This window comes from Thrips palmi, unplaced genomic scaffold (assembly GCF_012932325.1).
Source record: "Thrips palmi isolate BJ-2018 unplaced genomic scaffold, TpBJ-2018v1 HiC_scaffold_12, whole genome shotgun sequence".
Classification (NCBI taxonomy): Eukaryota; Metazoa; Arthropoda; class Insecta; order Thysanoptera; family Thripidae; genus Thrips; species Thrips palmi.
In genome coordinates, this window is record NW_023144623.1 from 6,833,135 (window position 1) to 6,858,077 (window position 24,943).

The 24,943-nt window shown below is 60.7% G+C and overlaps 1 protein-coding gene across 2 annotated transcripts in view; it reads left to right on the top strand.

Annotated features, from left to right (window-relative positions):
• Positions 1-2,261: 2,261 nt before the first annotated feature.
• The window catches only part of LOC117640584 (arrestin domain-containing protein 4-like), a 37,667-nt gene continuing 14,985 nt past the window's right edge, over positions 2,262-24,943 (top strand). The window contains exons 1-2 of one of the 2 annotated variants that reach the window (XM_034377165.1): positions 2,262-2,385; positions 13,578-13,810. In XM_034377165.1, the coding sequence (XP_034233056.1) occupies positions 13,699-13,810 (112 nt within the window). In that variant the 5' untranslated portion in view covers positions 2,262-2,385; positions 13,578-13,698. Of the gene's footprint in view, positions 2,386-13,568; positions 13,811-24,943 lie in introns of both variants that reach the window. The other variant, XM_034377164.1, reaches the window with a different exon arrangement.

A 24,943-nucleotide genomic window follows, 5' to 3' on the forward strand; every position in this document is an offset into this window, starting at 1 on the left:
AGCTGTCAAGAAATTGGCGCCACGTCGCTCTGTCTAACGCGTCGTCTGATGGGGCCTCTGGCGGCTGCCGGGGCCGGACGAGGGAAAAAAGAAAGTAAGAGCTTTCAGAGGGAATACAAGGGAAGGGGGGCGGGCGGAGCGGGAGGTTAGATAAAAGGAAAACGGATGACATCGTCCCGGAAATTGGGAGTCATAGGCCCCGACCCCCGTCAGGCGGGCGGGCAGGAGGCGGGGTGCTGCTTGGAGGTCTGCAGGGGGAGATCCAACTAACTGTGACCGAGGGCGTGGTGGCGCGGCGCGGCGCGGCGGAGTGGCGAGTGGGCGAGAAGGGGTCCAGAAGAATGGCGGTGAGAGCTGTCTGTCCGGCGCAAGGCGCGCAAGGTGTTGTGGCGCACAGAGCCAGAGCCTGGCCCAGAGCCTGGCCCAGAGCACGGACACGGACGTGTTCTCCTTTTTATTGTTTTTTCTTTTCATTTTTGTTTTCTTCCTCTCCTTGTTGTTGTCTCTCTTTCGCTTCCCGTCCGTTCGCTGCGCGCTGCACGCGTTCCGAGGGAAACTTGCTGTCGCGCGAGAGCGCCCGCGGACGGCCGGGTAGGCAACGCGCGTGCAGCCGAGCGCTGTGGGTTGCCTACACTGCCTCCCGCAGGCGGCCTCCGCGCGCTGCGCTGCTGCACCGCGGTGCCTTGGCCTGCCTGCCTTGGCCGCGGCGACCAAGGCTAAGGCTAAGCAGCACCGAGCGACGCCCCGAATTATTTCTAATCCCGCAAACCGTGGCCGTGGCGCCGCGGCCGCTGTGTATTCGCACCACGTTTGCGTATTTTCGCCGCGAAAACGGAATGGCGGGAGACGAAAACGGGGCGGCGTAATAAACCGCGCGAGCGAAACGAGTGAAACGAGTGAAACGAGTGAAAGGAAAGAAACGAGCGAAACGAGCGGCAGCGCAGCGTCCTTGTCGCCTGCTTTGCCGCGGCGACTCACCCAGGTGAGTCTGCGAGTTCGCCAACAAGGACTTCAACGAGCGAGTCCGGCTTCGAGTCCGACTTGTTGTGACGGTGATCAGCCCCCCCCCCCGCAAAACGTCGGAGCCGCGCACACCGAGCACAGAGCCCCTCGCGCAGAGCTCCGTCGTCGTCGGCCGCGGGGTACACCAGGGTATACAGCGTGTACTCTGTAGCTTTTAGCGCAGCCATGAAACAAGGAAAAATGAAGGGGTGACCCGTTTAGGAGAACATAATGAGATTTTGGGCATAAACTTCCCCCCCGCCGTAGCGCGCCATACGAACGCGGCGGCGGAAGCTAATGAAATATAGGGCCGCCTTGCTGTGCCTTGCTCGCCTTGCTCGCCTTGCTCGCCTTGCTCGCCCTGCTCCGCCCTGCGCATGGCCCTGCCCGTGCTGCCGGTGGCAGGCAGCAGCGCGAGCAGCACCAGCGGGGCCCGGGAGGCAGGAAACTCGCAACACTGTTGGCTCAAGCAAGCCTTACCGGCCGTTCATTCAGCGAGCGCCCTATCGGAGTTTCGACACTTTTTCGTCGACCCAGCCGTCGTCGCGCCACCGCGTTCTGCGTGAAAAGAAATGTCAGGACGATCCTGCCAGGCTGAGAAAGTTAAAATCAGAACGACAAAAAGGATTTTTGTTTTGACGGGCAGCTTGGACTGACCGCTGGACCGACCGGCCGATGCCTGGCCTGCGACTAGTGCGCCGCGCCCCCGCCGCGCGCGTCTCTCCCAGGAGCAAGGTGAGGAAGGCAGCAGCAAGACTTATGACACACACACACACACACACACACACACACACACGCGCGCGCACACACTACACGGCGCGACATTCAAACGCAGCCCTCTCTGGGTTATGGCGAGGGGGGTGCTCCACGGCCCGCGGCCCGCGTGCTGGCGGTGGGGGGTGGGGGGAGGCGCAGGAGCAGCTGTAGCCTAGCAACGGGGCGCTCTCCCTGGGCCCTCTCCCTCTCTCTCTCTCTCTCCCTCTGCGGCGTGGGCGGACGGCCGCGGACGGGACGGCCTGCCTGCCAGCCCTGCCAGCCCTGCCAGCCCCCAGGCTCCCGACCAGGCCCTCATACAACCTCCCCTCCCCCTTCACCCCCCCCCCTCTCCGCCGCTCCACCCCGATCGCGCGCAGTGCCGCGCTCCTCAGTTCCACTCGGGGCGGTGTCGTGAACGCACGCACCCAGGGCCGTGGCTGGCGTCGCGCGACGAGTGCTCACGAGTGTTGTTGTTATTGTCGTCTGTTGTTGTCATTGTTGTTGTTGGCGCTGCGGTGTTGTTGTTGTTGGTCGTCGTCGCTGTGGCGCAGCACGCGCAGCACTCGTCCGGGAGTTGTCCTGTGACAAGGCAGCGGCAGATAGGGAGGGACACCCGTCGCGTCTCAGGTGAGCGTCGCCACGCCGACCCCCCACCCCTCTCCAGTCTCTCCAGTCACTACGCTGCCGCTCCCCGCCGCTCTGATTTCGCAGGTGGCGCGAGTGTTTATTCTGTCAGCAGGGAGGCTGTCGCCGTGCTCGGCGGCCGGGACTCTCCACGACGATGACGACGATGACGATGGCGGGGAGGAGTTTGGGGGGGGGGGATTCGGCGTAGCAGCGCGTAGCAGTGAAGCGATAATTTGGGTCCGCCGCGCGTGGCGGAACGGGGCGGAACGGGGGGCAGGTCGCCGTCAAGTGGCTCCGATTGGACCTCGTTATCCCGGTTATCCCGACGGCGAGTGCTTTCGTCGCGCTGTCTCTCTCGCACTCGCGGGGCGTCACGCACGAACGCGAGAGAGACGGCGCGACAAAACTGGCAGAACTGGCCTCTCTCTCTTTATATCTCTCTGTCTCTTTCCGAACGCTGAGCCCGAATCGGGTCGGCGCGCAGCCGCTGTGCTTTTGAGGCGCATTTGCGCGGGGCGGTGTGGGGCCTACACTGTGGGTGGGCCTTCTCCGGGAAGCCCTGGCAGCGCGCCTCGACGTCGGTGACATGTCACTGGCGAGTTTCACGAGCCCGAGTCGCGAGTCGGGCCGCGGGGACGGCCGCCGCTGTGCTGGAACCCTCGGAACCCTCGGAACGCTCAGGAACCCGCGATGGAACCCCATTCAGTCGCGAGATGAAATCTCCGTCTCTGTGCCTCGCCGCCCCGCCGCCCCGCCGCCTCTCTGCGCGTTTGCGGCACAGTAATAGGACCTCCCCCTCCCCTCCCCCTTTTCGTGTTGTATTGTCCGCCACCCTTCGCACACCTTTCTGCGCCGATCCGTCCTTCTCCTTCCTCCACCGTTCCATAATCCTACAACGGCGTCCCGTGCTCGACCACCGTGTCAGGCGCACTCACACTCTGCCGCCGTCACACGCACACACACACTGACGCACGGCACACAGACGCACTTTGCCGGAATCGAAATCTGGCTCACATCTCGATCGCGAGCGCGTGATCGGAGTCCAATATGACGTCGCGGCCAGGGCGGCTAGGGCGAACCCCCGACGGGACCCCCTTTCGGAGTGTGTGTGCGCACGTGAGCGTGTGCGTGCGTGTGTGTGCGTGTGTGAGTGACAGGGCGTGGCGGGGCGGGGTGTATATCGTTTGTACGACCTCTTTTTGTACGACCTGCCCGATTCTATCCCGACCTCGGCGGACGAAAATTTTTTGTACGACCTCGTTTTGTCCGACCTCATTTTTTGTCCGACCTCCGTTTTGTCCGACCTGTGTACACCGAGGCCGTGTCCACACACCCGAGTGCACCGTGTACACCCGTGTGCACCGACACCGTGTAAACGCGTGTGCACCGGCGCCGTGTACATCCGTGCGCACAGCAACAGTCTAAGGTCCTGCCGGGCCGGGGGAGGCGATTGCTATGCCAGGCCTAGGCTTTTCAAGCAGACTGCTGCCACGCGGCGGGTTGCCTACCTTCCGGGCACACAGCAAAGGTCTTAGGTGCTGGCGGGCCGGGGGAGGCGATTGCTATGCCAGGCCTAGGCTAGGCAAGCAGACTGCTGCCACGCGGCGGGTTGCCTACCTTCCGGGCACACAGCAAAGGTCTTAGGTGCTGGCGGGCCGGGGGAGGCGATTGCTATGCCTGGCCTAGGCCTACCCTTGCTGTGCGCCCGTAAGGTAGGCAACCCGCCGCGTGGCAGCAGTCTGCTTGAAAAGCCTAGGCCTGGCATAGCAATCGCCTCCCCCGGCCCGGCAGGACCTTAGACTGTTGCTGTGCGCACGGATGTACACGGCGCCGGTGCACACGCGTTTACACGTTGTCGGTGCACACGGGTGTACACGGTGCACTCGGGTGTGTGGACACGGCCTCGGTGTACACAGGTCGGACAAAACGGAGGTCGGACAAAAAATGAGGTCGGACAAAACGAGGTCGTACAAAAAATTTTCGTCCGCCGAGGTCGGGACAGAATTGGGCAGGTCGTACAAAAAGAGGTCGTACAAACGATGTACTTCGCCGTCAATTGTTTGTCCTTGCCTGTTGGGAAAAGAAAGAGACGGGCCAAGTTGGCCGTGCGGGGGACGGCGGGGCGGGGCGGGGCAGGGCGGGGCGGGGCGGCGGCGTCGTGGGCGAGGCGGAGTGAAAGGGCTCGCGACGCAGTCACAAACTTAGGAAAAGCGTTAAAAATAAATGAACACAACAGTGTAGTGGAACCCTGGAACGTCCCGCGGTCCGCGGACTCCTCGACGACGGAGCCGCGAAGCGCTACAGTGTACATACACTCTACAGAGACGGTGTCAAACAAACAACTCTGCACAGTTGGCTGCTGCAGATCCTGGTCACCAGCGCGCCCGGCGCCCACCTCACCCCCAAACAACAACTCCGCGTCCACGTCCTGGGTGGTTTAGCCTTCATAGTCTGTGGTTGGCACACTGTTAAGCTGTCCAAACTCTCGGGGTTTACACCCAGAAAAATGGTTTCTTAACTCAAGTTTAGTAAAAGACTTGATTTTTTTGACTTGAAATTTAGGCTTGATTCAAGTCACTCCTACTTGTTTCAAGACTGGTTGAAAACAAGTCCGCGCTAGATTTGAACCGAAATTCTTGCTGCTGATTCCCAGAAACATGTTCATCATGTCACGACAGAACCGATGCGAGGGGGACCTGTCACACCCCGTCCTTGCGCGGCCCTACTTCCCAACTACCCTAAGTGGCGACCGGGGCTGGCCCCGCGAGCGGACGGCAGCACAACGCGCGCAGCGCGCTCTCGCGGCAGCTGGCGGAACCACGTCGGGCGGTGACAAGGCGCCAAAGTCGTTTCTGTGGTGACCATCTAATTCAGCCATATTTCCTTTCGTTTTCTGAAAGGAATCGTCAGAGTCTGCCATTTCAATTACTGTGTGGCCAAGATCTAGCGGGTGATGGTATTTAAGGGCTTAACGACCGGAAATAATCCCAGACGCGTATTTCACCGCAGGCTCTATATTCAAGTCAACCATAGCCTTGGCTGCTTCAAGTCAAATTTCTTGAAACAAGCCCTAACGGAACAAGGCCATGATAGACTAAGAACAGATGTGAGAAATTTCAAGTCTAAAAAACCTTGAACACTGTGTCGCTATCAAGGCTCCATCGTGCCTGAAACAACAAAAAATGACTTGTTTCAGGCTTCTCGTGGACTTGTTTTAAGTCCGAAATGACTTGACCCACGACAAGACGAAACAAGGCAATATCTGACTTAATACAAGTCTTTTCTGGCCTTGAAGCAATCAAGGCCCATTTAGCCTTGTTTCAAGGCCAGCCCGACTTGATTCAAGACACCTTTTTTCTGGGTGTAAAGCTGTTACAGGGAGCACTGTCGGTCCTAACATAAATTGGGACGTTGATCGAAGGGGTGGTTTAATCGAACTTCCTCCGCGGGGCGGTGGTCTTTGGACCTTCCTTTCGCACGTCTTGACGAGGTCTGTGCCACGAAGTCGGCCGAAGAGGTGTGACAAATTTCCGGAAACCGTGTAGGGTGTCCACACTCCCCAGGTGTTAAACCCTCCCTCCCTCCCTGGGGGTTTGGCGGTGCGGTTTCGCACGGCCGCCACGCCCTCCACCCCATCCACCCCCTGGCGGCGCCGTGGCCGCGCCGGCGTCTCGGGTTGAGTGAAGACCGCACGCACGGCGACGACGGCGACGACGGCGTGGTCGGAGGCGGGGGAAACCGGAGCGAGTGGCACCGCGGCGAACTTCCACGGCGCGGCAAGGCGCAGCACGGCGCGGCACGGCGATGGCGGGGCGGGCATGAGGACGTCGACATCGACGGCACCGCGACGCGCCGCCAGCCAGATGCTGCCAACTTTACGAGGGTCTCGGTGGTCTGGAGCTGCGCGACTCGCGGTTCGCCGGCAGTGCACGTCATGGGCAGGCAGGCCGGCTGGAGCCAGACCGGCGGTTCTCACCCTTGGGGTCGCGGCTTGGCGCCTGGGGTCGAGGTGTTTGTCCGGCCTAGAGCATTGCTCCAGGCGGAAAAGGCATTTCTCCAGGCCGAGAGCATAACCACTCGTTTTGATCAACTTTGCGGCGATACTGCTCCCAAACTAAGGCAGATAATCGCACTCCGTAACAAAGGCATGCTTAAGGAAGGTCCAAAGACCAATTGCCAGTTGAGGGAGGACAAGATACCGCCTCGGATCAGACGCAGTGGCTGCTTAAAGTCGGCCCAAAACACGATTTTTCAAAGACATTTCTGACCGTTTTGATCAACTTTGCGGCAATACTGCTAAAGTACGAGTCGCGTGGGGTCGTGAAATTTTTCCTGAGGGTCGCGGAAATTTTTGGCTACAAATTTGGGGTCCCGAACCGAAAAAAAGTTGGGAACCGCTGGTCTATCCGCTTCCCACCATCACGTTGACATTCATCCCCCGTCTCTCTCGCACTCCGCCGCGGCTCACGGGAGCGAGAGAGACGGGCGTCGTGCTCGTATTGCCAAGTGGCTGGCAGCGCGGCTATAGCGATAGGTGACCGGGGTGCGGGGTGCGGGAGGCGGGAGGCGAGGCCGGGCCGCACGGCACAGCACAACACGCGTGCAAACACAGAGCGATCGCAGCGCCGTCGTGTTGGTCGTGTTGGTGGTGCGCGGGCCACGCCAGGCCACGCCAGTCCGCATGCAAGGGATGCAAACAATGCCATCCCGAAATGGGGCGAACGGACAGACAGACGGACAGACAGGTCGCCCGCAGCCACCCGACCCAAACCCTAATCCGAGACGCATTATCGTGCGGCCAGGATTTAGATGGAGAGCAGCTTGGCGCGGCACGGCACGGCCCAGTCGTGTCACCGTGACGCACGCACACTACGAAATCACGCAATGAGTGCCATGCTGGCGATGCACGACGGGGTTCCAAGTTCCAAGTTCGCGGCGCCGCACGGCCGGATGGGAGGTACCCTCCTGGAAAGCCACGCGCTTCGTATACCTTGGTCCTTGCCCCTGTGCGGGGGGGGGGGGGTCGCCATAGCCTAGTACACAACAAAGGGAAGGCCTAGAGATGTGCGAACAGGCTGTGTTTGAATCCGAACGAACACGAACAGGAAATTTAAAACTTAATTCGAACCGAACCGAACCGAACACGTCACTATTTTTTTCGAACGAACCGAACCGAACACAATGTTGTTTGAATCCGAACGATCAAGGCTCGAACAGTCCTCTTAACAAGAAATACTACAATGTGGATTAAAATGTAAATATTGGTTCATTTCAGTTCTCATATGCTTCCGCAAAATAATCGCTATGATTGTCTTTATCATTATAATTTTTAGAAGGGACCGAAACTTGTCGAGCGACATGCATAGAATCCCGGTTCTGCGCTGCTTGTTTAAACGTATCAGTGTAGTGTATCGGGTCGTTGTTCAATCTCGAACGCACCTTACAATAATTTTACGAACATTTCGTGTCCGAGCACTAAATGTTCATTACCGATCGAACTAATTATGTGTTCGGTTCGTTCGTGTTCGTTCGGAGCCGAACATGTTCGCACATCTCTAGGAAGGCCCTCCTAAAGCAGGAGACAATGCGCGCTGCGCAGCCGACCATTTTTTTTTTGTTTTTCACAAATGCCATCGCGTCGTTTCTCCTGCTCTTTGGGGGTGTCTCTTGACCCGGGCGCAGCAGGCTTTTGATGGATGCCCTCTCCCGGCCTAGCAGTGGCGTGGCGTGGCGTGGCGTGGCGTGGCGTGGCGTGGCGGGGGCCTAGCCGAGCCCGGCCCGGCCCGGGGTTGCGCCAGGTCAGCGACTCTCCCTTCTTCTTTTTCAAACAAGCGGGGGCTGCCGGGGCTGCCGGGGCATGGGAACGCGCGAGCAATTAATTAAAAAGTTTCCACTCCAAAATGGAATTTAAGGCCGACTGTTTGCTGGCCGGTGTGTGTGTGTGTGTGTGCGCGCGGCCGGGGACTTGCAGCTCGCCGCGGACTTGGGGGACTTGGGCACGTAGCGGAGCCGTGGACCGAAACTATTCGCTGGGCTGCCCCTTCCCCCTCCCTGGGCCCTGCCCTTGGCCCTGCCCTGGGCCCTGGTCCGTGTACCTGATTCGATTTCACTCTTCCAGCATGTCCTGGGGCGGATGACGAGTATGGCGTCGGACAGGGGTGCCGCCGGCGCTGAGAGCCCAAACTTGGGATGTACTCTAAAAAAAAACGGAACGGGAGAGGACGAGGAGAGATTCTCCTCGTGTGGTCCAGCAGCATCCCCTCCTCTCCCTCACACCCCCAACTTTCTCACCTTATCCGTTCCCCTTTCACCAAAGTTACTCGCCCGCCTCTTCCATTCATCCATTTTCCTTTTTATTATTTTCCTATTCTCGCACCCCCGCTGTGCCGCTATGCTGCGGGTAACAGGACCCGGCCCGGACCGCCCTGTCCATCGGAGTGACCTCTGCAGGCCGCCCCCCCACACCCTCCGCGCCCCTCCGCGCCCCTCCGCGCGCTCTCAACCCTGAGGCCGCCCTCCCTCCTACACGCTCACAAAAAGAGAGTGAGGTAGAATTTACCATAATTGTCCCAGTTAAAGAACTCTTCTTTTTTTTTCATCCCGGCTGAATTACTTTTATATGGGTTCTTGAACAATAATGGTGAAAGCGTAAATTTACATGAACCAGTTTTTCTGGGGTACATACGCAACATGAATCGCAAAGTAGTTGAAGTCGGGTCAGCGGTTCATGGTTCGACACTCGCGTCAAAAACCTTTTTTCTTTTCCTGTTTCTCTTTCTGGAACGTACGCCGTCCCCTGCCACGGTGGCCGCGTGGCCGCGTTGCCGCTCGGGGCGGTGCGGCCGGTCGACCTAATCCCGCTTGGACTCTTTTCATTTCGGGGATATAATTTGCAAGACAATTTGCCCCAGCGCCGGCCGCGCGTCGCCTCTGAGAGGGGCGGGGCTGGAGTTGGACAAAGAGGGGGGGGGGACACAGTGGCCCAGAAGGCCGGACGCGTTTTGAGCCCCACATGCAGCCCCACTGCAGTCGCTTACCAGGACTCGAACCGAAACGTGTGACCCCACCAATGGATTGCTCTCCGAACGAGGAATCCATTGGTGGGGTCACACGCTCCCTTCGAGTCCTGTTTAGCGACTCTGGAGCTCAAAACGCGTCTAGAGTTTCGGCCGCCGGCGCCGGTCTTCTGGCCCACTGTGGGGAGTAGGGTGTAGTAGCCGGTGTAATTCCACCCCGAGTCGCCGAGTCCTCGGCAGTACTACCAGACTAGCAGTACCGGCGCCTGTTTGAAGACACCCGCCCCAGACTTTGCCCCCCGGCCACTCGACTCTTTAAGTCGACAAGCCCCCTCCCCCTCTTTTTCCACTTGCCCCTTTGGCTAACTTTCCGAGAAGGCGACGCGGCGTGTCGATTCAAGTTAGGAGGAGAAAATGCGCACACTGTAAAAGCTTTTTTTCCCCGTTAAACGGCGGGCAGCTCCAATGTAGGTCGTGCGGTTGTTTCTTCGTTAGTGCCTTTTTTCCCTCTCTCTTTTCGTCGTGAGAGTGGCGGCAGTGGCGCGACGGAGCGGACAGAGTGGCGCGCTGGCGAGTACTGCACTCCGGACCGGAAGCAACCCATTCGCCTTGATGGCTCAATTGTTCCCCGGGGCCAGATTCCCTGACCTGGCCGAGGCTGGCCGACGCTCGAGGAGGTCCTGGCCCTCTGCCTGCGCCGGACAAGGCTTGGCGAGGGGGAGGGGGAGGGGGCGCCGAGCCAAAGTCCAACTTTTTCGTCCTCTGCGCCGCGCCGCGCCGTGTCGAATATCTAATGATTATTTTGACGCGCCGCGTCGCCAAGAATACCAACGCCTTCCTCCCCCTCCCCTCCGCTCCCCCGCGACAATGCGCCAGCAGCTGGCAACGATTATGAGGAGGCCTTCACGGCGGGGGAGGGGAGGGGGAGGGGGCGGTGACAGAAACATGTGTCGTTCGAGAAGGGGTACGGTGTTGCGAGGCTGCGAGGGGCGTGGCGGTGGTGGTGCGTGAGAGCATTGCGCGAGTGCCGCCGTTCTTGGTGGCAAAGACTATGTTCGTCTCAAGGTTTGCATTGTACGCCCCAGCTTGAACGTGATGTTGGCCGCGGGCGCTGTGTATCGCAGTGTGCTCGGCACGCTCGCCGCGGCGAACGCAAAGCCAGGCACGCTCCAGTTAGAGCGTGCAAAGCGCGCCGCAGTCGGATTTGTCGGTCGTTTCAAACGAGTTTTTCTTCTAAAATAAAAACAAACGAGTGGACCGACACTGTCCGTCCGTTCGGTCGGGAGAAAAATGAGCGCGGCCGGATGGACGCCGACTCGTTATTCGGCCGTTGTACCGATGAGTTTCTGACTGGGATTAATCTGCCGTTCGTTCGAACCCCGGACTCGGTCGTTAGCGAGCGAGGGCTTTCCCCCCGCGACCACCGCGACCACCGCGGACATGTGTTGAAGTGGTGCAGCACGGAGCCAAGTGGGGATCGGGGCGCACAGTGGGCCAGAAGACCGCTGGCGGCGGCCGAAACTCTAGACGCGTTTTGGGCTCCAGAGTCGCTGAATGGGACTCGAACCGAACGCGTGACCCCACCAATGGATTGCTCTTCGAACGAGGAATCCACTGGTGGGGTCACACGTTCGGTTCGAGTCCTTTTTAGCGACCCTGGGGCTGAAAAACGCGTCTGGAGTTTTGGCCGCCTCCACCGGTCTTCTGGCCCACTGTGGGGCGCCGAGCTGGGCCGAGCACGCCGTGCCGGTGAATATTGAGATTGAAAATGCATGACGGATTGGAGCGGAAAGTAAAGAGGGATTGTGGGTCACCCCCCTCCACCCTGCACGCGCCACTCGGGAACAAACGCGCGATGTGGAAATGATGCGCAACAGTGTGTCGACGTGAGAGCAGTGCTCTTCGCTCGTGCTCTCCGCGCGACTTCGTGCGACTCGGGCGACTCGGGATCTCGGAATGGGATTTGCGTCGACTTTTGGTCGGCGACATGCTGCGCTGGCTGCGCGCTGCCTTCTCTCTCTCTTTCCCCCCTCATCCTCCTCCTGACTCTGACGACGGCCTCCCCCAATCAGCTCGCAGCCCCGCGGCGGAATGAAACCGAATCGAAGATGACTTCTTGCTCGGCTTGCAATTACTCACAGCCATCGGCCGAGTTTTTCCGTCCGCCCGTCACGCCGGACGACGCGCAGTACATGACGGCCACGCAGTGGATTTGCGAGAAGATCGGTGGAGGCGGTCCAACTCTCGGACGCGTTTCCAACTCTAGAGTCCCTAAACGGGACTCGAACCGAACGTGGACCCCACCAATGGATTGCTCTCCGAACGAGGAATCCATTGGAGGGGTCATACGCTCGGTTCGAGTCCCGTTTAGCGACTCTGGAGCTCAAAACGCGTCTAGAGTTTTGGCCGCCGGCGCCGGTCATCCAGCCCGCTGTGCCACGGTTCGGCTGCACACTGTACACTCCGGTGCAGAAGTGTGTCTGCACAGTTAGGCCGGAGCAACACATTGGCCTTGTGGAAAAGTTTGGTTTGGAAAAAGTTTTGGAGCGTGGCGCGGCGCGGCGCAGAGCACATGACGGCTGCTATGGCCGCGTGGCGGTGTCTGTCTGGTCGGTCTGCAGTGAATCCGCCCCCCCTTTCCCCCACCTTACACTAGAAGAAAGTTTTCTTTTTCATTCATTTGGAATTGGCTTACGTCAGCCATCTTTCTTTTGACCAATCACCATTTTTCGGCAGCACTGCGTTTAACGCGCTCTTACTGCTCGTCGCTCACACTATATCTTTGAACAATCCTTGTCTAACGATCTCGCACGCCTTTCCGGTAAGTTACTGCACCACAGTGTACCTACCCGGCACGCGGCTGGAGGAGAAACAGAGCGACACGGCAGGCACACACGTCGCCCCGCCCCGCGCGGCCCGATCGCACGTCCGCCCGTCCGTCCGTCCGTCCGTCCGTCCCCGCCGCCGCCGCGCTGCACATCACCATTTTTGAAAGCGAGCCTAAATAAGAGATGCGGCATTATTTTTTCAGGGCGACTCGTGTGGGTGAGACGTGAGACTTGCCAGGCGGGCGCTGGCTGGGCCGAGCGCTGGGCCGAGCGCTGCTGGGCTGGGCTGGCCGGGCCGGGCCGGGCCGGGGGAATGCTGCTGTCTTCATTTGTCAGCCGAGGCCCCCCCCTTTCCCCCTCCCCCTCCCTCGCGCATGGCTTGGCAGTGCCCTGAACATCCCGCTCGACAAGCAAAGGGCTGCGAAGGGCCCGAAGAGCAGCGCGATATCCCGCGAGGGAGCCCTAGCTTTGAAAAATGGACGGACACACGCGAGACGCGGCCGACGTGGGGCGGCGCGGCATTCCGACTAATATTATTACGTTTTAGCGCTCCTTTCCGCCCGACTGTCCCCTGGAACCTGAAACGCACTGGCCGTCTGTCTGTCTGTCTGTCTGCCTGCCTGTCTGTCTGCCTGTCTGTCTGTCTGTCTGTCTGTCTGTCCGTCTGTCTACCTGTCTGTCTGTTTGTGCGCTTTATGCTTTTTGCCTGCCTCAGACGGAAGCGGAAGCGACCCTGCAGACCGGAGTCTGTGCTGTGTGTTGTGGGGCCGGGGGGGGGGGCATTCGTGGCGCGGAGAGACGGCCGAGTCAGCAGCGTCAGCAGGGACCGGGGAGGCGGGCCTAGGCGGGCCTGCAGGCAGAACGCCCTATAGGGCTCCCCTCCTCATAGGCGCGTTTAATCTTTTAATCTGACAAAGTGGAGGAGCAGGGTCGCCCGAGGAGGGTCCTTCCTCGGTCCTTTGCGGTCCGGTCAACATGCTGGACTGGAACCACTGGAGGAACCACTGGATCCACTGGAGGAACCACTGGAACGGCTGTGTGCCGAGTCGAGCTGAGCGGAGCGCCCGCGAGACGGGCGGTAGGCAACCCGGCGGCCGCGCCTGTGTGGAGCGACAGAGGGCTGCCTACCTCGCATTGCCATTACCATTAAGGGCTAGACCACGCAGCGCTCTCAGCGCCCGCGGACACCGAACTGTATTCGGAATGTGTGTTGGTGTTTTTGTCTTTGTTTTTCTTGCGCTTGATTCGTCACAATGATGAGGGGGTTGTGTGGGACGAGGTCGCATTGCGTGGCGAGGTGGAAATAAAATGCAAACTTGTCCGTTTGGCCGCGTTCCAGGCGTTCCAGGCGTTCCAGGCCCAGGAGGCATGCGCTGAGGCCGCGCCGAGCGACAGAGCGCCGCCGCCGCCGCCTCCCAGGCCGTGCAGGCCGTCCAGGCCGTCCAGGCCCCAGGCCCCAGGCCGCCGCCATGGACTACATCCGCGAGTTCGACATCCGGCTGGACCGCGAGATGTACTACGCCGGCGAGACCATTGTCGGCCACGTCCTGCTGGACACCATCGAGAACTTCAAACTGCGAGGTGAGTCGTAAAAACGGCGGGACGTCGCCGCCGCCGTCGGGATGGCCGCGGGAGTGCATGGGGAATGGGCTGGCTGGAGCCGCGGCGGCTGCAGTCCGATTCCGATCTGTCTCTGTCTCGCCGATGCGGCTCGCCGCGTGAGTGCGACAGAGACAGAGCGACGGACGCGACTCTCGGAGTGGGGCTGCTGGAGCCGATACGTGCCCGTGATTTGGTGCACAGATAAGAGCGCAGGGATACCCCCGCCCCGTCCGACTGCAAAGCCCCGTCGACCAGCATGCCCGTTCTGGAATTCCCCCCCCCCCCCCCGTCCCCAGGCGCGGCCACATGCTGTCGGGGCGGCTTTAGGATGCCCGCAGGTTGCGGCGAAACGGCAATGGAACCCACAGCCCGGCCGTGCGCCCCGTCGAGCCCCTTCGTTAGGGGCGGCCGAGCTCTACCGCTCTCTCTCGCACTCACGGGGCGTGCCGGCGGGCCGGCCTGCCGCTGGGGTGCGAGAGAGACTTCCGCGCTCAGCCTGCAGGTGTGGGCCAGGCAGCGTGGCAACCATTTCGCCAGGCATCGCCGGCGATTCACGACGATTCATTCATCATGCAGCGGGTGGCACGGAAGGGCTCATCACCATTAGCAGAAACTCCCTTCGAGACGACGCGTCTGTCTGTCTCTCTCGCACCCATGGGTGAAAGGAAGACAGAAAGACGGACGGACGTCCTCTGGAACAGAGGCGCCGCCTCTGATGTAAACTACAATTTAAATTCATTTCACGTCCCCTTATTTTATTTTTTCCGTGTCTCACTAAAAGCGAAACAAAAAGAAACACGGAACTTTCCGAGTTAAAATATGGAGCTTCCTCTTCCATGAGCTGCGCGGCGGTTTTAGCCGCCAAGCCACCTGTCTGGCTCGCTGTGCGGGACACCCCCCCCCCTTTCCCCCACTCCCCGTTCCGCCCCGGGCGAGCCATCACGTCTCATTAAATACCGCTGTGGCGCTGCCCTCGGAGCGCCGCCAAGGTTTGTTTAATTTAACGCCAGACTGCCGTACTGCCGTGGCACGCCGGGCCGAGGCGGCCGAGGCAGCGCTGTCTTCGCACCAACAATCTCTCTCGTCTCGTCATTCCGTCCCGACGCGCGTCATGCGCACGCCCGGGCGGACAGACAGGCAGACAGGCAGACAGACAGACAGACAGACAGACAGGCAGACAGGCAGACAGACAGGCAGACAGGCAGACAGACAGACAGACAGACAGGCAGACAGGCAGACAGGCAGACAGGCAGACAGGCAGACAGGCAGACAGGCAGACAGGCAGACAGGCAGACAGGCAGACAGGCAGACAGACAGGCAGACAGGCAGACAGGCAGACAGGCAGGCAGACAGGCAGACAGGCAGACAGACAGACAGACAGACAGACAGACAGACAGGCAGACAGGCAGACAGGCAGACGACGCAGAAGCAAAAGGGGTCGTCGGAGAAAAGATGAGAACGGCGTCTATGATTTGCTGCTGCAAAACAAATGTCCCAATGCAAAGATAAAAAGGCGGGAGGAAGTTGTTTTCTTCTTCTTCTTCTTCTTCTCGTCGGGAAGCCGCGCCGGCTCGGCTCGCGTCGGAACGTCTCACGGACAAGGCGGCAAGGCGGTGGGGCGGGGCCGGGCGGGGCGGGGCGGGGCGAACTGCGTCGCACCAACGAGCGGGGAGTCTCGCTCTCGCCTTTTACTTTCATTCCCACCGACCGCGAGGCGAGGCGAGGGCGAGGCCAGGCCAGGCGATGGGAGCGGTAAACAACAAGTCAGAGTTCGGCGCGCGCGGACTGCCACGCCATAAAATTCTCTCTCCGCCACGGCAAAATCATCGTGTATCAACACGGCGGTGGGAACAACTTTGTAAAAACAAACAGCGAGCCGACCGAGCGGCGAACCGCGAATCAAACTACTATAGACATTGGAAGTGCACCGCCGCCGCTCCCGCAGGGCCCTGCAGGGGTCGGCGTGATGTGACCCTGCCCCGCTGACCTTCGCACGGTGACATTCTGACATTTGGCGGCCGCAGCAGCCTCGCACGTGCATCCCCCCTCCCCTCCCTTCCTTTCTCTCCCCTCCCCTCCCCTGCCTCTCGCTGCATCGCAATGCGAAGCCAGCGACGAGCTAATGAGACAAGTTTTGCCGGAGGGAGTATTTCCCCCTCCCCTCCCCTGCCGCTCTCCTCGGAGTTTGATTCCGTTAATATTTGCCAACAAACTCCGCGGCTCACGGCGGAACCCGGGAACACGGGGCAACGGGGAACGGAACGGGAATTCGCCCCGCAGATTGATCGTCGGAAAATACTTTGCAGCTGTTTAGCGCGCGGGGGCCGCGGCAGGTTCATTTCGGACGGCGGCGCTTTCGTCGCTCTGTCTCTCTCGCACTCGTGCGGTGTCGCCTGGGCGAGCCTGGGTGTGCGAGAGAGACGGAGCGACGACGGCGCCGTGCGGCGTGCAGCGGCCAGGCCGGCCGAGCCAGGCGAACAGGGCGAACACGGGCGAACACACCGCCAAAGGCAACTTCAGGGCCAGCACGGCCAGCTCGGCCAGCCCACGCACCGGCATGCCCCGGCACTGCGTTCGAGTGAGGCTTTGGGCCCTTGGGGCTTCGACCACTGTGCCTGTCAGAGCGAGGGCACATTGGTCCCTCAGGAAATCCCTGAATGTTCTCAGACATCCCTGATTCCCCTCAATCATGAGCACCGCTTTCCCACAAAGGGGGCGGGGCCTCCAGGGGGCGAGGGGCGAGGCGGGGCGAGGCGGGGCGAGGCGGGGCGAGGCGGCATTTTGATTTATTCCAAGATCCCCCGGCCCGACCCGACCCGACCCACTCCCCGTCCCGTTCACTTTCTTAGGGATTCCGGACACGGCGGCTTAGGACTGAAGGACCCGGGAGGAACATTCGGTCTGTCCGTCCATCTGTCCCCTTGTCCGTCTGCATGCCTTTACGCTGTGCGGCTCCCAGTGTAGCAGGAAATTTTTTTCCTCGATGCAGCAGTATTGAACCAACCTCGGCTTACGCACAAGAAGTTGCCTTCAATTATTTTTTTCTAGTGGTGGCAACACTGCTCAACGGAGCGGCCGCTTGTCCGTCTGGGCAGAGCGCCCGCAGAACGGCGCATAGGCAACCCGGCGGGCACGGCTGCTCACAGCGCGAGAAGTTGCCTACGTCGCAGGCGCTCTGGCTGGGCAAGGCGCCTCAGTTGAGACTTTAGGGGTTCTTCTTTTTTTGTTGTTTTTTGTCTTTCTTCAGCTTTAAAAAAAAAGATTCAACTGAGGCTGGCGACGACGCGCGATTGTCTGCGCTCCGCGTCCTTTTGACAACGTCCTCCGTGAAGTCCGGACGTCCTGAATGGCCTGGATGGCCTGGATGGCCGCCCTCCGACACTTGTTGCGCGGGAAGGTGCGCACGGCGAGCGGCGTGCATCCTTTGTGTCGCCCGGCAGCCCCCGGCACGCACAATGTGACAGCGGCAAACAACAACAACAACAATGTGGAGCTCCGAAACGCGCGCTGCCTGGCGACTTATTCTCTCTTCCCGCCATGGACAGCGAGCGATTGTATGAAAAGCTGGGAAAGCGGGAAAAGCCTCTTCCACTCTCAAAGCTTCGACTCTCGAACTCTCGACTCGGCTCTCGACTTTTGGCTCGACTCTCGAACTCTCGACTCGACTTTCGACTCTCGACTCGAAAGTTTTTTCCCGAGGGTGTTGCCTCCGGGGAATATTGCGCGGCGGCCGCGAAGCAGGGGAGGGGGAGGGGGAGCGCTGCGCAAAATTATCCTTGCCAGTTTCATTTCTCTTGGCGAATCGATTCGATTCCGTTATTCGATTACTCGATTCCATTACTCGAGTCGCTTAGCTGCAGCGAATCGTGGCGCGTGGCGGCGCGTGGCGGCGCGGAGAATGGAACAAAAAGAAAAGGGGACCGGATCAAAGGACGCGGCACTTTCATTTAGGTTATCTTTTTCATTTGCCTTTCGTTCGTTTATTACCTCCGCCCCCTTTATGCGCGGCTCCTGAGTGCAAACTTTCCGCCGCCGGCATGCTGTGACAATATCGCGCGTGTGCGGCGTGCCTGTGTTCGTCCGGTCCGTCCTGGTTGTAGTCTGGAGCACAGTGTACCCTGTTTTCACCTGCCGGTTCCCGTTGGCTTGGCTTTGCCGGCGAGGCTGGGAGCGAGGCAGCCAGGCAGCGGGGGTAAGCAAGGCCGACACTGGATGTGACCTTCAACTTGGAGGATTGGCAACGAACCGCGCGTGGCGAAGCACCGCGACGAAACACCGCGAAGCACCGCGACGCACTTGCACCGAGTCAACAAGTGTTTTGCATTTTTAAAGAACCTGCTTTTCGAGGAGGGGGAATCACTCGCGATTTTTGTGTACAGAGAATATGAATATCTATGAATATTCTGAATGTCAAGAATGCTACTGCGTCCCCACCCAAGGCGGGAAATCGTACGCCCTAAACGGGGCGGTATTCTTTGATGCTTCTTTTAGCATGCCTTTTTCTACGGAGTGCGATGTTCCGCCTCGGTCCCGGAGCCGTGTTGCCGTAAAGTTGGTCGAAACGGTGACAAATGTGTAGGAGTCGTGTTTTGTTTGGTGACTTTCGACGAGATTTCTTTTCCCGTAACAACCCCTGGGGAAATATACGGGTCGTGGAGCCCAAGGATCGAGCGGGGATAGTCATACCAATAAACTAATTCGGAAGGAGTTCGGCGACTCCCTCGGGGGGCACGGCTCTGATTGTGTTACTCGTCTGTTAACACCCCGCCCCGCCCCGCCCCGCCTCTTGAGCGAGACGGTGCAGCGCGCAGCCCCCGGCCCGCTTGGCGCGCTAGGTGTCTTTGGCTGGCGTCCAAACGGCATGCCCGTCTGCAGACTGATTCCGAGACGGTCGCTCTGTCTCTCTCGCGGCCGATCGGGCCGCCGCGCGCCCCACGAGTGCGACAGAGAGAGCGCGAGAGCCCTCGGAATCAGTCTGCTGGGAGCAGTACGAGAAGGGACTCGTGGGACGCGAAGGGACTGGCTGCGCAGGCTGCCGAGCGCTGCCAAGACGGACGCGATGACGCCCCCCTCATCGCAGCGCTCTGTCTCTCTCGCGCTCGTGGTCCGCCCCGCGGCAGGTGCGAGAGAGACAGAGCGACATGTGCGGAATGAGTGTGCCCTTTGGCCGGGCTGATGGCCGTGCTAATGCAGCCCAAAGGGCTCTAGGGCCGCCGCCCGCACTGGCCTGCACCCACGAGGGCCCCACGAGGGCCCCACGAGGGCCCCGGCCCCACGAGATCCCCCGGGACGGAACGTGTGCCAAACGCAATCGGCTCCATCCCGTTGGCGAGTCCCATCCCTGGCGGCCCGGACCGCAGTACCGCCGCGAGGGCCTAGTGGTACTGCGCGGACGTGCCGAGCGGTTGTTCTGCAGGCCGATTCCGAGGCTCGTTCACGTCGCTCTGTCTCTCTCGCGCCAACACGGCACGCCCCATGCCCATGAGTGCGAGAGAGACAGAGCGAGTCTGCCGGGCCCTTTGGCCGCCTTTGGCCTTCGGCACGCCGGGGGCACGCCGGGGACGGTCAAGCGGCCGTGTACTACCTGCAGGCTGACGCCGTGCCGAGCAGGTCGCTGCGTCTCTCTCGCGCGCCCGCGGAGCGCCGGAAGGGCCCGCGAGTGCGAGAGAGACGGAAGCAGCACGCCCCGGCGGGCCTCCTGCTCGCTCCTGCTCGCTCCTGCTCCGGGACTTAGATTGAGTCGGCAATTAATTCGGGTGGCCGAGTCCCGGAGTCCCGAGTGGAGGCTGAGGGCTGAGGGAGCACTTGACCCTCGGGGCGGGCGGGCGGGGCGGGGCGGGGCGGGGCGGGGCGGCGGGCGGGCGGCTGACCAGCACGTCGCCGCCAAGCACCATCGATCTAGGCCCCTATTAATAAACGCGGCCGCCACTGCCCTACTCCCCCCCTCCCCCACCCCGCGCGCTGACCAAACCGCGCGCCGGCCTGGCGTGCCCGGCGGAATCCTTCCTGACAGGTGGCCAAGGCTGCGCAGGCTGCGGTGGCGTACGCGTCCAGCTGCCTCCAGCCGTGGACGTGGACCACCGGACTGGCGGCGCCACAGCCCGTACTCTGAAAAAAAACGGTGGGCACCAAAGTCCGTTACTCTGGAAAAAAGAGATGGGCCGGCCGACGACCAGGGACATTGACAAACCACGGAACGAGGACAGGTCGACGCGGTGCTCGGGGGGAGGGGGGTCGCAGCGCCATTGGCGTACGCGAACGTGTAGGAGGCGACCGTGGACCAAATTTGTTCCTCACGCGCCGATGATTCATGCGTTCACGTGGACTGCCTTGCCACATAATTGAGCAGAGCAGAAACCCCGACCGATATGAGCTGCAGGTCCAGGCGAACGGCATTCCAGTGATCCCCCGGCACGCCACGCCACGGCCTCCGCGGCGACGCCACGGCGGTGGCACGGCGTGGCGCGGCTGAACCGGGCCCTTTTGGCTTTTTACATGATAAGGACTGCTATAAATTCAGTATGACGGGCGATAAACGGTCAGGCGGAGGACGGGCTGGGCGGCCAAGGGCGAGGCGACACGGGTGGGGAGGGGGGAGGGGGGAAGGGGGGATGACAACAAAGCAGAGGGATGTGGGGAACGACGGAGAAAAGGGGGCGAAGAAGGACGAGGGAGGAGGAAGAAGGAGGCAGGGATGCGAACCGGACGTAACCGGAGTCAGCCATTGTGTCTGAAGGTGTGCGTGGGACACGGCAGGGCTTGGCTGGCTTGGAGGCCCAGGCCAGGGGGAAAGGGGGAGGGGGGAGGCTGGCTTATTGCATCGAGCCGAGGCTGTATTTCATCCTGAAATCACCCGGAAACTGTGTTCGGCCCTTCAGAGCTTTCCTTTCGTCGGAGGGCTATTTTTTTTTCGCCCCAAGGCGCGCCGCCGGCGGTGGGCGCCTGGCTGCCTCGCGCACAGGTGTGCGGCCGTCTGGCCGGTCCGGCTTCGTCGCTCCGTCTCTCTCGCACTCTCGGACTAGACGCCCCACGACCGGGAGAGAGACGGAGCGACGTGTTCGGAACGAGCCTGGGCCGCGCTGCGCTGCGTCAGGCTGCGTTCTCCCTCCGCGGTTTTGAGCTTCGAGACTTGGAGGCGTCGAGCGAGTCGAGCGCGTCGAGGGCTCTCAAGCCAGCTCGCCATTATTCACTGTGGGTGCACTGCGAAGCGAAGCAGCAGCCGCCAGGTGGGCAGTGGAGGCCGGGGGCGTGGTCAAGCCGCCTCGCGACCAATCACAGCGCGGCGTGGCAGTGCCGTGGCACAATGGCGGCTCGAAACTCGAAACCCGGCCCGCCAGTACAATCCAACGGCCTGCCCGACCCGCCCGACCCGTCCTCGGCCCTAGCCGACCCGACCCGACCCTATTCTATCTGGCGCGCACCGCACTCGCTTTACATTCTGGCCATTAATGAGATATCGGCCTCGCTCTGTCTGTCTCTCTCGCGCTCGTGGGGCGTTCGGTGCGGTGCGAGAGAGACAGACGGCGGGCGCGGCCACTGGCCTGGACCCCGCGGTCCTCCAGGGAAGGCCGCTCCAGGCTCCGCGGCCCGACAATCGCCTGGCAGTGGCGTAGCAGCGCGTAGCAGCGTTAGCGGTGTAGGAGCAGGGCAATCAATAAAAGCAAAAACGACCGCTTTGGTGGGTGTCGATGCCGGGACGGAAGCTGGAACCACACCACGCGTCGCGAGGCCAGATTGTTCGATCCATCTCCTGCGCCATGTCGGGGGCGGCAGCAGTGGACTGATTCCGAGAGTGGTTTTCGTCGCTCTGTCTCTCCCGCGCCGAACGGACGTGCCACGAGTGCGAGAGAGACAGCGCGACGAATACAGCTCTCGGAGTCAGTCTGCAGCGGCAGCGCAGCATCCTCCTCGCGAGCGTGCTTCACTGCTCAATTCAGCCTCCCAACTCCAGCGGCCCTCCAGTCGCGAGCGGCGGCACGGCCAGGCCAGGCTCGGCTCCACTCCAGCAGCAGCCAGCGGCTCCGGGCTCCGGGCTCCAGCGAGGCTTGCTCGCGGTGACGCATCGACCCGGCCGCCTGCCTCCTTGCCGAGTTACAGATCTATCCGGCGGCCTGGCTCAAATTTCTGCGTGTAGTTCCATGTCGTTGGCATGCAAACTCCGGCCCGGCCGGCGAAGTTGGTCGTCCACCCGAAAGCCACACGGCTCGCCACACGGCGGGCAGTCCGTATAAGACCATGAAGAACTGTTACTTCGGTCCTTCGATGCTCTGAAGGGAGAGAGCCGGTGCCAGCGGGCTTTGCCACGGCCGCCTCTGAATACAACTACGGCTTCGGAGCTGGGGCTGGGCCCGAAGGTTATTACAAACCAATGCGAAATTATTTTTTCCCCTCGTGAAAAATATGATACATTAATTATCCCCCCAATTTAGAAAGACGGTAAAAGAAACATTGAAAATAAGGGAATGACCCGCAGTTTTCTTCTACTACGCCAACATTTGATTCATTTTGCCGTAATGGTGTGCAAACAAATTTTTGGAGGTGCCTTTCGGCTTGAGCGTCGCAATCAACCGGCTCGTCTCGGAGAGGAGCGGTAGCCGCGCCGTGCCAGTTCAGTCAAACACGACTTCACAACGACATTCAAACACGCCGGCTTCTTTCCTCCTTGACAAACAACCTCCGTGAGCCGGCCGTTGGGAAGATGGTTACCTGGGCCTCGCCGCGCCCTGCCTCCACGCCCTGCCACCGCGCCACGCCGCGCCACGCCGCGCCACGCCGCGCCCTGGGAGCCCTGGGACTTAGGGGCTTAAACTGTACAAACCAGGTAAACCAACGACGTTGTTGTCCGCTGCCGCGCCGCGCCGCCCGCCTCTCCCCGCGGACCGAGGCGAGGCTATCATTGGAAGCAAAGCAAAAGCGTAGCAAAGCGGCGCACTCCACTCCACTCCACTCGAAGGGACGGACTTTTTAAAGCCACTTTACAGTGAGGCGGTAATCCCATTGGCGAATCCGCCATGTTCTCGCTGGCGTTTGATCGCGCAGCCCTTTCCCCTACTTTCGCTAGCCCCCCCCCCCCCCCCCGCCAATCATCGGAACGCTTCGGCCCGCTTCCTTTGAGGGCACAGCGGCGCGCGGCGGGCTGGCTGGCTCTCTGCAGCGCAGACTCTAATTTCATGTCATTTAAAAAGTAAAAGAAATAAAAACGGAAGCGGGGAGGAGAAAACGACAAACAACAACCAAAGGAGACGGGAAAACGCGATTTAAAAGAGAGTGCGAGAGAGAGGGCAGGGTCGGAATGATTAAAGCGGCACGGCGGGCACGTAAAAGGTGCCGGCCCTCCCTCCTGGCCGTGTGCTCATCGCCGTGCTTCATCGCCGTGCTTCATCGCCGTGCTTCATCGCCGTGCTTCATCGCCGTGCTTCATCGCCGTGCTTCATCGCCGTGCTTCATCGCCGTGCTTCATCGCCGTGCTCATCGCCGTGCTTCATCGCCGTGCTTCATCGCCGTGCTCATCGCCGTGCTCACCGCCGTGCTTCATCGCCGTGCTTCATCGCCGTGCTCATCGCCGTGCTCACCGCCGTGCTTCATCGCCGTGCTTCATCGCCGTGCTCATCGCCGTCGTTCCGAGCGCGGAAAAAAGATGCAAAACGGCTACACTTAGCAGCCTTGCCCAATACCTGGAGTGTGTGTGTGTGGGGGGGGGGGGGGGGCGTGTTCGATGAGTTACGGCCCGTGTCAACACGTCAAGTCAGTGGTGGCGATCATCCGTCACCGTGACATCTCCCTCCCTCTCTCTCTCCCTCGCTCGCTCGCGCCGACGGGGAAAATTGTTGGCCCGTTGGCGGCGGCGGCGCCATTCTCTCGACAGCAATCAGTGTTCCGCGCGGCGGTATGCGCGGCCACGACACGGCGGCGGCGCGCGGAACCAACCGACGCGTTTCCACCGGAAGCGCGCTTGCCGCCAAGACAGTGACACAGGAGCCACGCTGCTGGCCCCCATCCCCCCATTTTCCCCCTCCCCCAGCATCTCCCGATAACTTTTCCCATTACGCAGGCAATATTAATGATGCGCCCTGCACTACGCAGGAATTCGCAAATTGGCCCGAGCTGCCTGGCTCGGCCCGGCCGGGAGGAGGTGAAGGTAGTCGTCGAACAGGCCGCGCTGCTGCGGGCAGGCCGGGGCAGGCAGTCTCGAAAGTCGGAGTGCTGCTCGGGCAAGCTTCCAGCCCGCCTGACGCGGGTTTTCACTCAGACTGTACATACGCCAGCGCTGTTTGTTTTCGCAGAGAACAGTCCATCTGGACCGGAAACAAAGACAAGTGAGGTTAGCCCCATTTGGCTTTGTTTACTCTTTCATTTTCGTTGAATATTAAAGGACGATGAATGGTGAATTAATCATAAAACGAATCCGGCTTAGCCTCAATCCGCCGTTGCCACGGTAGATTACTTTTTTTCCGTTCCCTCGATTGAAAGGGTCCGTTCATCCGCCCCACTCCCTGATCGAGTCCTCGGACGTCCCTGGACGTCCTGGACGTCACGCCGTGGGCTGCGGACATGTGGGCGTGGGGCCAAAGCAAAGGTCTGCAGCGGGTCATCTCGAGCCATTCTGCGGACCCGAGTGTTCCATTTAACCGGGCTTTGTTGACGGACACATTCGAATGGGGTCGCAGCGGAGAGCTTGCTTGGCCGGGGGGAGGTGGTGGGGGGCGTCAGGGGGCGGGCCGTCACTGCTAAGTCTCGCACAGCCCGTCGACCCAGCCAGGCCCGACCCGAGGTGTATGAGTCAGTCAGGCAGTTCATACATCATTCTGACCTTTCATTAAAACTTTTTCAACAAAACCACTTCATCCCTCTCCTCTCTGCGCGTCGCTGAGCTGTAATCGTGTCTCGCGGCGCCACGGCGGCAATGGGCCGGAAAGGCGACAGGCGCGCCAAAAAAAGCGCGCCAAAACGAAACAAAAAGACGAAAGACGATTTTTTTTTCAAGGTGTCTTTTAACAGTGTTGCCAGGATGGGGTTGTCAACGAGCCAGGTCGGAAAGGGGCGCGCTGGTTTCTTTGGACCGTCTCCAGGAAGGGTTGGGGCTGTTTTTCGTATTTATTTACTTTGAAGGTA